Consider the following 12,352-nt stretch of genomic DNA (forward strand, 5'->3'; position numbering starts at 1 on the left):
GGAGGAGTTATTCTGGGGGAAGTAGGGGAGACAAGAGATCTGGAGGTTGATGATTGATAGAAACCTGAAGTTTAGGGGACATATTGCAAAGGTAGTGAAGGTAACACAGAGGATTGCTGCTATTATGAGAAGGACACTGACCTGCAGAGATAAGAGGGTTATCATTCCGTTGTATAAGTCTCTGATCAGACCACACTTGGACTATTGTTCTCAGATTTGGTCCCCAGGATTTGAAGGGGATAAATTAACCGTGGAAAGGATACAAAGACGGATGACAAAGATGGTTTCAGGACTGTACAAGGATAGTTATGAGGATCGGCTGAGAGAATGTGGACTGCAGAGTTTGGTGGATAGAAGAAGGAGAGGTGATATGATTGAGACTTTTAAACTGTTGAGAGGTGGTTACAGGGTTGACACTGGGGAGTTCTTTCGCTTGGTTGAACAGCGGGAAGGAGTGATGACAAGAGGCCATCCCTGGAAGTTACGAAAGGAAACTGTGAGCAAGAGGGTAAGGAGTGGTTTCTTTTTGTGGAGGGTGGTTGAGCCGTGGAATGCATTGCCTGATGGAGTGGTGGGAGCGAGAACGGTCAGTGAGTTTAAAGAGTGGTATGATAGACTTTGTGTTTCTCGGGGGGGGGACCTCCCCTCGATGAGTCTTGACAGACTTTATGTCTTAGGAAGGACCTCCCTCGATGAGTCTTTTGACTCTTTGGAGGTCTGAATAATAATAATAATAATAATAATAATATGTGTCGGCTTCTCAGAAACAGCCAAAGCAACATGCGAGGAATGTAAGTGGCTACTCTGCAGGAAGAACAAAGAAACGCACCTAAGGCAGCCACCTACGACGCAGCCGATTATACATTGAGGCAAAATCAGACATTGTACTGAACAGACAAAAAAATACAGGTGAGTTCCATAATTTCAACTCTTTAAATAAACTAATAGAAAACAGTCCAGAGACTATAAAAGCCAGCTTAGTATATCTTGCAAGAACTCTTTGACAAACAGAACGAACAAATAACAAAAAAATCTAGTGAAAATGCAGATTTGGTCAAACCTAATAATTTAGCAGTGATAGAAGTGTAGCAAACGGTACAAGACATTAAAATAAGCATTAACGCACTAACTGACAGGCAACAGAATTTGATGAAAGAGACACCCGTACTCCGTCAAAAAACTTGATTCTCTAAAACTACAATACAAACATTTAAATCAGCAACAACAACACAAAGATCTTGTCATAAACGGTCTTCCTGAAACTGCACCTACAGAAAACCTCAGAGTTGTAGTTTTAAAATTAGGCCATGCAATTGATATCTCCCTACAGGTTAACGACATGCAGACAGTAAATCCGATTCCTAGGAAGAGCAAACACCAAGGCTTGCCACGATCTGCACCAGTCATAGTTCGTCTTACGAGCAAGTCCACAAGAGACAATCTCATAAAAGTCAGCAGATAGAAAAAAACAGTTGCCAAGGACTTGAAGCATTGCAAGACAATACAACAATCTTCCTATCCAAATATTTAACACCATTCAATCAGAATCTGTTGTACCAAACAAGAAAAGCAAAAACAGAAAAAAAGTACCAATTTTTGTGGATCTGAGATGCCAAGATATTCATGAGGAAGTCGCAAACTTCAAAGCTGATACAAATTAAAAGCTCAGAAGACCTAGAAAGCCTGCCACAGTGAAAAAAAAAAAAGTCTCCTAACTAGTTCAAAAAAAGACCACAATAAAAAAGAACGTGAACCATAAAGACAGACGCAATAACACTAGAATATATCGGCAATTTCACTTCAATCAGACCTTTCAGATCGTTCATTTGACTTCCCAAACATCAGTCTACCTCCAACACAGCAATCAAATAAAAAAAAATAAAAATATATACACACACGGACAAAGAAATTAGCGCACCAAGGAAGCATAGGATTCAACTGAAATTTTATTGGTGTAATGATACAGGTGAGTGATACACATGATGGCAAAAACAGAGCTGAAGGACAATTATAAAGGGATCTCTGTGGTATGCAATCCAGTCATCAACCATGGCGCGTTGCACCGCCTCGTGCGGCGTTACATGCTGCAATATGGTCCGGCATGGTGGTGAAAAGATGCCTGATGTTGTCCTGCAGAAGACTGGCCCACACATGTTGGATGCTGTGCTGCAAATCCCAGATATTGCGGCACGGTGGGAGCTGGCATTTCAGCTGCTCCCAAACATGCTCGATAGGGGACAAGTCCGGGGAGCGAGCAGGCCATGGACGTGCCTGTATCACGACGTAGGCAGGCCTGGGCAACCCAAGCTGTGTGCAGACAGGCATTATCCTGCTGGTATAGAGCTCCTGGTATCCCGGTCAGGAATGGGAGACCGTGGGGCTGTAGGATGTCGTCCACATACCGCTGCCCTGTCAATGCGCCACATACCACTATGAGGAGTGATCGGCTATCGTAGGCTATGGCTCCCCAGACCATAATGCCTGCAGTGCGGGAGGTGTGACAGTCGGGATTGTGTCCTTGACCAGGGGTCCTCCACACCCGGACATGATGATCATCTGTCCCCAAGACGAAGCGGCACTCATTGCTGAAGACCACATGTCACCAGTCTGTGGCATTCCACATTGCTCTTGCCTGTCACCACTGCAAACGGAGTTGGCGATGTTGCGGCGTTAATGGGATCACATGTAAGGGTCGCTGGGATTGTAGATTTGCCCCTGCGAGCTGTCGGGAAATGGTTCATGGGCACACAGGAGCCCCTACATCTGCCTGTATAGTGAACCAGGTCACCGTGGGATTCCTCCGTACTTGCCACACGATCTGTTGATCCTCTCTAGCGTTGGCCCTCCTGATCCGACCAGTGCCGCTCTGCCGTGTGGTAGTGCTGGAACATGTCCACAGCTCTCAACACTGTCAGATGGTATGGTCAGAACAGTTCATGTGCATGCCTATACAGAGCGCCGACCACCCTCCGGTTTTTCAGGCCGATGACCATGCCTCTGTCAAAGTCCGTAAGTTGCTTAAATCAACGTCTCTGGCATCTACCCGGCATTATTGTCACTTTGTACTCTAGCTTGTGTCGGCCAGTGCTTTTCGCTTTAATCGGCTATCGACTACATGCCGGCTTTATAAGGCTGCCGGTTCATTCTTGCAGCACCACTGAAGGGTGTGTGGGCATGCGCAATCGCACCAAACTTGGGTCATTTGCATACCACCCTGCACTCTAGCTATTTGCTTAGTTTCGCCATTGTACCATGTTTTCTTTCAGGTGCGCTAATTTCTTTGTCCATGTATGTATATATAAATAACCAGTGTCATCCTCAGATAAGCTAATTAAAAAGCTTCGAGGATGCTAGCTAAGACATTACATCTTAACCGAGATCAACAGAAAGAACAAAATAAAAAATAAAGAAATAATTTATTACATTGAACAAAAAAAAATTATATCTATGTATGGAATTTATCTGCATGTACTTATATTGCAAAAAAAATATTAAAAAAAAATATTAGCAATATGTGTAAACACCTGTATTCAGATTAGTGTGCAAGTAAATATTGTAAATACTATGTGTGAATAATAATAAAATTTGAAAAAAAAATTATTATTACCCCTTTTCCTCCTATCAATCAAACTCTGTAACCACATTCCATTAATCTCTCTCTCTCTCTCTCTCTATAGCCAACATTCCAGAGTACTGATAATGTCTTAGTCACTCTTCTTTGGACCCTCTCTAATATTTCCACATCACAATGAAAACTAGATGACTGACCAAATCTGAGCACAATAGTCCAAATGTGGTCTGACCAATGCTTTATACAGTGGCACAAACACCCTATCCCTAGACATTAGTGTACCTCTTATCATAGTGGCAATATGATGTGCAGTCTTCACTACACTTACAATAAATCCTCTAATACCTCTGCACTCCAAAATGCAACACCTTGCACTTATTAATATTAAAATCACAACCCCACTCATTTGTTCAAGCTTTAGTATATTCAAATCTTCCTGAAGGGATGAACATCAGCAATGCTCCTTATAATTCCTCCCAACTTTGCATCATTAGTAAACAACTGAAGATTCCCAGTCAATCCACATGAAATATCATAAGCAAGTTAAATGGCAGGGGAATGATGTCAAGATTTTGTAAAAGCTTTTGTAAAGAAATGAAACTGAATAATCATTTTATGAGTGTCTGGGATGAATTTGATAAAAGGAAGGAGTATTTTAAGATGGTTTGCACTTAAATGGATTGGGTGCTTGGCATTTAGAACATTTATTGATTAAGAATAGAGTAAATGGTCAAAAACAGGGAAATGGGATTTGCTAGAGAGGCAGGTGATAGAGTCAGCTGTAAATAGTATGAAGGTCATTAATTGCTGTGAATTCGGGATTAAGTGTTTGCAGAAAATTAACAGTATACAGATTGGGCTAATTCACACACAGGGAGATTATGGTAAGAAGGGAGTATTGCAGTTTATGTATACTAATGATTGAAGTATTCGGAATAAGTGTGAAGAATTTTTGTCATTAGTTTGTCATCACTTAGTACAACTTGGCCAAAAAGTATAGGAATTAGTGAGACTTGGCTAACTAAGAATGATATAGTTCAGTGGCAGCCAGTGAAATTTTAAGTGGGGGTGCTGCCAATACAAAATTTTTAAAAAAATTCTTTTTTTCCTAATTAATAACCAATTTATTAATAAATAAATCTGTAGATTTATTTATTAATAAATAATTACTGATTAGTAAAAAAAGAATTGTTATTTTTTTAATTTTGTATAGGCAGCACCCCGACTTAAAATTTCACCGACCACCACTATATAGTTATAGGGATTGAATGTAAGGGGTACAGTATTTTCAAGCAGGACAGAGATGACAGAATGGGGGGGGGGGGGGGGTACTAATGATAGACGAAGCGTTAAAGCCAAAAAAGGTAGAAGTGCCTCAAGGTGACAGGTATTTAGAGGGCAATTCATTTGAGGCTGTTTGGTGTGAGATAGAGATCAACAGGGCGAAATATGTAATCGGTTGTTATTATAATCCAAGGGGTATAAGGAAGAATGTAGATAGTATGTATTGACAAATTAGCACGATGAATGAAGGTCGAGTAATTATTATGGGGATTTTAACTTTGGGGACATAGATTGGGAGAAGGAATGGTCACAAGGAACAAAGGAAATGGAGTTTATACAGTTGTTAAGAGATAACTACCTGGGACAGCATGTAATGGAAGGGACAAGAGATTCGAGAGTGTTAGATCTGGTCATGGCATCGGAGAACATATCAATCAGTAATTTAGTTACACTGCCTCCACTTGGGGAAAGCGATTGTGTGGTCTTGCCCTGGGAGATTGTAAGATGTGCTGAATATTCTGTTAAGAAGTGGTGTATATCAAATTACAAGGCTGCTGAGAAGTCAGCTTTCAGCAGTTCTATGGCATGAGAATTTGAAGGGGAGAGATGTTGATAGTCCGTGGAAGATTGTCAAGGAGTATTTAAAGAAAGTTGTATCAGACTGTATTCCCAGAGTCAGAAAAAGAAATCAAGTAGGAGTAAGATGGATGAATAATATTATTAAGCAGGAGTTGCAGATAAAGAAAGGTTGTGGTGGAAGTATAAAGAAAAAGGAGATGAGCATTCCCATGAACAGTACAAGGTACAGGCAAAGAGAGTAACCTATATGGTAAGGAAAGTCAAAGCTAATTATGAGAGGAAGCTAGCTGATGAGTCCAAAAGAAATCCTAAGGAGTTCTTTCACTATGTGGCAAGTAAAAGGAAGAATAACTATGGAAAGATGACTTTAAAAAGTCATCTTTCCATGGTTATTAATTAAGTGTAGTTGCAATATCACTTTTGTACCATCTTGGTTGTGATATTGCAGTGCCGAATGTGTCATTGACTGATAAGAGTCTAGAAATAGATGAAATAGAGGTGCTTAGTATATTACAGAACCTTAATGCTAACACTGCCATTGGTTAGATGGCATATCAGTCCATGTGTTATGAGAATATGCAAGAGAATTAGCATCTCCTCTAACTAGGCTGTTTAATTTAATCCTCAGTTGTGGTAAAGTACCAATAGAGTGGAAAGAGGGGAAAATAATTCCGCTGTATAAGGGAGGCTCCAAGACTGAGGTTGCAAATTATAGACCAATCATGTTAAAGATACCAAGCAATTTTAAACCATTGCAGGCGCAAACTTGACATTTTGTCTGTTTGCTTACTTGGAAAAAATGGAGTAAAACCAGGTTTAAAATTGCTTGGTATCTTTAACATAACTATACCCAAGTTAAAAATACTTTCGACATTTATATCTCCTCCTGAGATTTCTATTTAATAAGGTTATAATACCTTATGGTAACTTGTTTTGGTAAAATACTTACAAGCTCTGCATTACTAAATCTTGGTATTTCTAGCCTGGCTCCCACTGATGAGACCTTGATAAAGGTCAAAACCGGTCTGGGTAGTGGCCCCTTGCCTTTAATACAAAACATCATACATCCCCTTCTTGGAGATGTGTTTTGGCATTAAGGGTAAATATTAAGATTAGTGATCAGAGCTTGCTCCACCTTTACCACGAGTTGCCTTGGTCTCGCATTACCTGTGGGATCAGCTAGTCTTGCATCAATTGCAGGCGCAAACTTGACATTTTGTCTGTTTGCTTACTTGGGAAAAATGGAGTAAAACCAGGTTTAAAATTGCTTGGTATCTTTAACATAACTATACCCAAGTTAAAAATACTTTCGACATAGACCAATCAATATATCTGGAGTGGTGGTTAAGGTTTTGGAGAAATTGCTAAAAAATTGGAATTCAGGACCAGGTGGACAGCAATATGATACTTTACAAGGGGCAACATGGTTTTGTGAAAGGTAGGTATTGCCTCAGTAACTTGCTTACTTTCTATAATAAAGTAACAGTAGAGTTGAATAAAGGAAATCCTTAGTGATACTGCTGTACTTTGCAAAGGCATTTGACAGAATTACACACGAAACTCTATTGCATAAATTGGAGCAAATGGAAATGGATCTGAAGCTGGTGATTTGGATTAGAGGGTGGCTAGTAGATAGATATCAAAGAGTGGTTTATGGAGGAGCTGAGTCCAGGAGAAGGCTGGTGACTAGTGGTGTACCTAAGGGCTCAGTGCTTGGTCCTCTATTGTTTAATTTGTATATTAATGATATTGGAAATAATTTGAAAGAGAATATCCACTTTTTGCTGATGATGCAAAATTAGGAAGAGCGATAGTCAATTCAGATGATGTAGATATCTTGCAGGATGATTTAAATAGGCTGATGGTATGGGCTAAGTTAAATGGCTGTCAGTTTAACGTGGCTAAGTGTAAGGTGATGCACTTCGGGAGGATGAGATCACATGCTGTTTACTATATTAATGGAAATGAACTGCAAGACGAGGCAAGGAACTTGGGAGTTATTGTGGACAGAGAACTTAAATTTAAAGGGCATATGCAAAGGGTGCTAAAACATTACATCAAATTACATGGTTGTTGAAGAACACACTGACAAGCAGGGATAAGGAAGTTATTGTTCCACTTTATAAAGCATTAATAAGACCACATCTGGACTATTGCACACAGATCTGGTCATCTGGATTTCTTGTTGATGAAGAAATGGTGGAGAGGATTCAGAGGCGAGTTACAAAGATTGTTGCAGGTTTGTGGGATGAACCCTATGAGAATAGATTGAAGATCTGCGGGCTCCAAAAACTAGCTGATAGACATAGGAGAGGAGATATGATAGAGGCACATAAATTATTAAAGGGATTTTATAGGATTGATACTGATGACTTTTTTAAAGACCAGTGCAGGAAGGGAGAGAACAAGGGGCCATCCCTGGAGATTGTGTAAAAGTGTGGTTAACAAGGGTGTTACGACTAGATTTTTTTCTTGGAGGGTTGTGAATGGGGTCGAATGCATTGCCAGAGGTGGTTGTGAATGCTTCGTCTGTGAATGAATTTAAGGAGAAGTATGATAGGTATTGTGTGAATAATGGTTAGTGTGTCAGTGTAGGGTCTCCCGCAATGAGTCCATTGACTCCATGGAGACACAGTTATAATAATAATAATAAATGTTTTTGTATTTTTAATTTATTTTTTACATATTCTGGAAACTCTGCTCTAGAGACAAAACATGGAACTTTTTCAAGCCACTCTGGACCTCCAATAAGTGGGGCAGTGGGCTCACACTGAGAGATGAAATTCATCAACCATCTAAAGACAATCACAAACATCCATGGCAGAATTTGAACCTACAGATGTTGGTTGGAGAACAGATACACTAGCCACTAAGCCAGTCAAGCTGGCAATATATGAATATACAGATTACCTAAAATCTGCACATTTAATAATCCTCCCAGACCCATAGTAGATGCTACTGATTTCCTGTCTAATTGCTTGGATAATCTTATAGATTATCCAAGCAATTAGCGAAATCTCTTCGTGGCCAATTTTTACATGGAGAGTGTTGTAAAGCATACTGTTGACAGAACCCCCACTTATCTGGCTAAGATATACAGTGATATTTTTTCTATGTCACTCCCACTAGGCAAAAGGTTGCAAATCTATAGTACATCAGTACCATGGGTGGGATAAGGATTTGTTTTCCCAATTTTTTAAAACATTTTTTATTTATTTTTTTACAGTCCAGAAACCCTGCTCTAAAGACTAAACATGGAACTTCAGGCTTCTCTGGCATGGTGGTTTCACATCAGGTAAAGAAATTCATCTCCTACCTAGAGAAAAGCACAAATGTCCACATCTATGGAGCAGGTGCATTAACCACTTTGCCAACTAGGCCAGCAAATGATATGCTCTTAATATAATTTTATGGCCTAGACACATTCCTCAACCACCACAAGAGTCAACATCCAATAATCCATTTTACTGTGATAAAAAAATTAAAAAATAGTCTAATCTTCCAAATTCTATTTTTATACCATACAGACAATTCTCAGATTGGTAAATTATAGTCACAATCTTTCTCACATACAAACTGTCTTCAGCCACAGAACAAGTGTTGATCTGATGTTTTCTGGGCTGCTGCTGGCAGCAGGAAATATACCGAGGGTTTGGTTTAATTGTAATTATAAACAAAGCAACTACACATTAGAATTAACATGTTTAATACTGAAATCATCTTGCACTGAAAGTCACTTAAAACTCATGCTGTTGGCCCATCACCTCACTGAACTGCGCATAAACACATACATGCCATAAATCTTCAGTAGCTGCCTACTTATTTCATAAAGCTTGGAATGGACATGAATATCTCTGAGAAAGCAGTAGATTCTATGGATAACTGACACTCAAACTGTGCACTCAGTGTACATTAACATAAAACTGAATTACAACCATCACCACATCATCCAGAGCAGAACATACCTAGCCTACTGCAGTATAAAGGTATTTTAGTACAATATGCATTCACAGGAAAAGCTAATGATATTACAGAATCTGAAAAAGGCATGATCATCAGATGTCTCTATCATGAATATAGCATGCTTCAGATATGGAATGTTGATTGATTGCTGATGTTCTATATAGTTAAGGTGTACACAGAATGACATCAAACTAGTGAAACTATCCCCCCCCCACCCACTGAAAAAATTATAAAGGATCATATGTACAATGTTTCGTGTGATATAATTAAAAGGTGATACTGTGATACAGCATGGGAAGTGCAGGAATAATATACAAGAATAATAATCATCTAGATTGTACCATCCTCTCATCGAACCACCCAGGCTATGCATATGGTGCAAAATAACATGAATCAATGGAACTCTTCCGAGTTGGTTAAGGCAGATCATGGTTATTTTACTGGTCAGAATTTTTAATTCTGACCAATATGTGGTCAGAATGATTTTAGTTGCATATTGGCCAACTGACAGCCCACTGGTAGCTCATACCACTACATGAATTCTGCTAAGTTGTACCTAATACAGGATGGAGTCTTCCAGAACAGCAATGCCATGTCAGCAGACCAATGCTTGCTTGCTTGTTTACCATGAGGCCCATACAGGCAAGTATATGGCATCATTTTATTAAACCAATATATTGCCATTGAATGTAATTCTGGCCGTAAACTGTGTGCATTCTCTGGTTTTGAACTCTTCCAAGTTGGTTAAGGTGGATCATGGTTATTTTACTGGTCAGAATTATAACTCCATTTCATCCCTTCAGTTTTGAGGAATGAAAACCTGAGTTTTCTCCAAGGAAAATCCTGCCACCTACATGTATAGACCAATGGTAAGGAATTGGTTTAAGGAAAAATCAGAAGACATCACCTAATCTTGAACTACTCGCAAATTTATTATCTCAACAGAATCAAACATCTGCAGGATGTTTTGGAATAGAATGTGCTACATGTATATATGCTATCCTTCATTTAGGGCCATGGGATGTTTTGAAGATATCTAGTGGAAGATTCAATGTCACATCAGATATAAAAGCTACAATTCATTCAAAAATCAATTAAATATGATATTACTCAGACAAATCAAAAAATAAGTGTCACATCATTCTATATGTAAATAAATATTATAATACCAAACAATATTTTGAGTTTACCTGTAATAATTTCACTAAGGAAACTGGATTTTGTTCCCAAGATTCTGCAAACAAATCAAACTAAAAGAAAGAAGAACAAATTTGATATAGTTGTAGCAGAGAACTGGTGGGGAGGGGCACAGATAAAAACAAGAATGTAAGTCCTCTCAAGTAAAATATAAATTATAATATAAATCGCTTTATATTTGCAGGTTTTTCATAAATGATGGCATTTTCAATTCAAATATTTTCAAGACAAACTGTTAATAATAATTATTAACAGTTTGTCTTGAATGTGTTAATGCTTAACCTAAGAGAGTTGTTTAACTATCTATTAAAAAGAGTTTTGCACGTATGCATACCCATCACATTGTAATCAATATGTGACAAGATGAAAACATTTTAAGATAAAAAGCTCATTACCTTATTGTGATAAAATCTGAATTTCAGGGGAAATCAAGAACTTTTATTCAAACTTCTAGAAGATTGGATCAGACTTATTCAACAATTTAAGAAAAATTAATTGAAAAATATTTTAAAAAGTGTGAACCCGTACCAAATATCTGGAAAGTGTATTCTTGCATACAGACACAAAATGAAATTGTGTCAGACTCTTATGTTAAGCTGATTAATTTAGTGCACATTTTTAAAATTCTGAGTTAATTAAAAAAATTATAATGTTTCATATAATTTTTTCAAACCTGATTTCCAAAGGGCTGTACATAAGGAAGGGAATTGAAAGTTTTTTTTCACTTGGTTAGACTATAAATTTAGTTTAATCCTTTACCCAAGTGTGAGCAAACAAAGTTTGCGCCTGAAAGTATCTTCAGGGCTGGGGTAAGATAGTACAACACCAGGCACCTCATAGCAAAGGTGGACCAAGCTAACATCGCTCCTATCTCAGCATCTCCCATAATGCAAAACACATCTCCATGCAGATATGTATAATGTTATGCATTAAGGGAAGGACCACTACCCAGACTAGTTTCGACCTTTATTGAGGTCTCTTCAGTGGGAGCCATGCCCAGAAGTGGAGATACCAAGCAGAAGCAATAGCGAGATCATCTTTACCTATAGCAGTTTCCAAAAGGTATGCCACCTTTTTTTTATTAAATTACTCTGGATTTAGAGAAAGATGTTGAAAGTTTATTTTTCACTTGGTTAGACTATAATAAATTCAGTTTAATCCTTTATCCAAGTGTGAGCAAACAAAGTTTGTGCTTAAAAGTATCTTCAGGACTTGGGTAAGGTAGTACAACACCGGCAACTCATAGCAAAGGTGGACCAAGCTAACATCGCTACTACCTCAGCATCTCCCATAATGCAAAACACATCTCCATGCGGATATGTATAATGTTATGCATTAAGGGAAGGACCACTACCCAGACTAGTTTTGGTAGACCTCAAATGAGGTCTAGTTTCGACTAGACCTCAATAAAGGTCGAATTGTGGCCTTACAAGAAGACTTGAATAAATTGAGTGATTGGGCACGGAAATGGAGATGTGAGTTCAATGTTGCAAAATGTAAGGTTTTAAAATTTCGAAAACAAAGATGGGATACAGAATTTATGCTTGGTGAGAATATATTGTTGGAAGTAGAGGAAATAAGAGATCTGGGAGTGATAGTGGATAAGGATCTAAAATTTAGGGGACACATCGCCAAAATTGTGAAGACGACACAAAGGCCTCTGGGAATGATGAGGAAGACACTGACGTGTAGAAGTAGGTAGATTCTTGTTCCTTTGTATAAGGCTTTGATTAGGCCACACATGGACTATTGTGCATA

At 38.5% G+C, this 12,352-nt stretch overlaps 1 protein-coding gene across 7 annotated transcripts in view; it reads right to left on the minus strand.

Moving 5' to 3' along the window:
• LOC150100549 (uncharacterized) overlaps positions 1-12,352 on the minus strand; it is an 844,187-nt gene that overhangs the window by 177,105 nt on the left and 654,730 nt on the right. For all 7 annotated transcript variants that reach the window (XR_016549159.1, XM_090401348.1, XM_090401347.1 and 4 more), the window contains one exon: positions 10,588-10,647. Coding sequence is in view for 6 of the 7 variants with exons in the window: in XM_090401348.1 (XP_090257474.1) it covers positions 10,588-10,647 (60 nt within the window). In the remaining variant the exon portion in view is untranslated. The remainder of the gene's footprint in view (positions 1-10,587; positions 10,648-12,352) is intronic.

Source organism: Typopeltis vanoorti, chromosome 12 (genome assembly GCF_054136105.1).
Source record: "Typopeltis vanoorti isolate ZY-2024b chromosome 12, IOZ_Tvanoo_1.0, whole genome shotgun sequence".
NCBI lineage: Eukaryota > Metazoa > Arthropoda > Arachnida > Uropygi > Thelyphonidae > Typopeltis > Typopeltis vanoorti.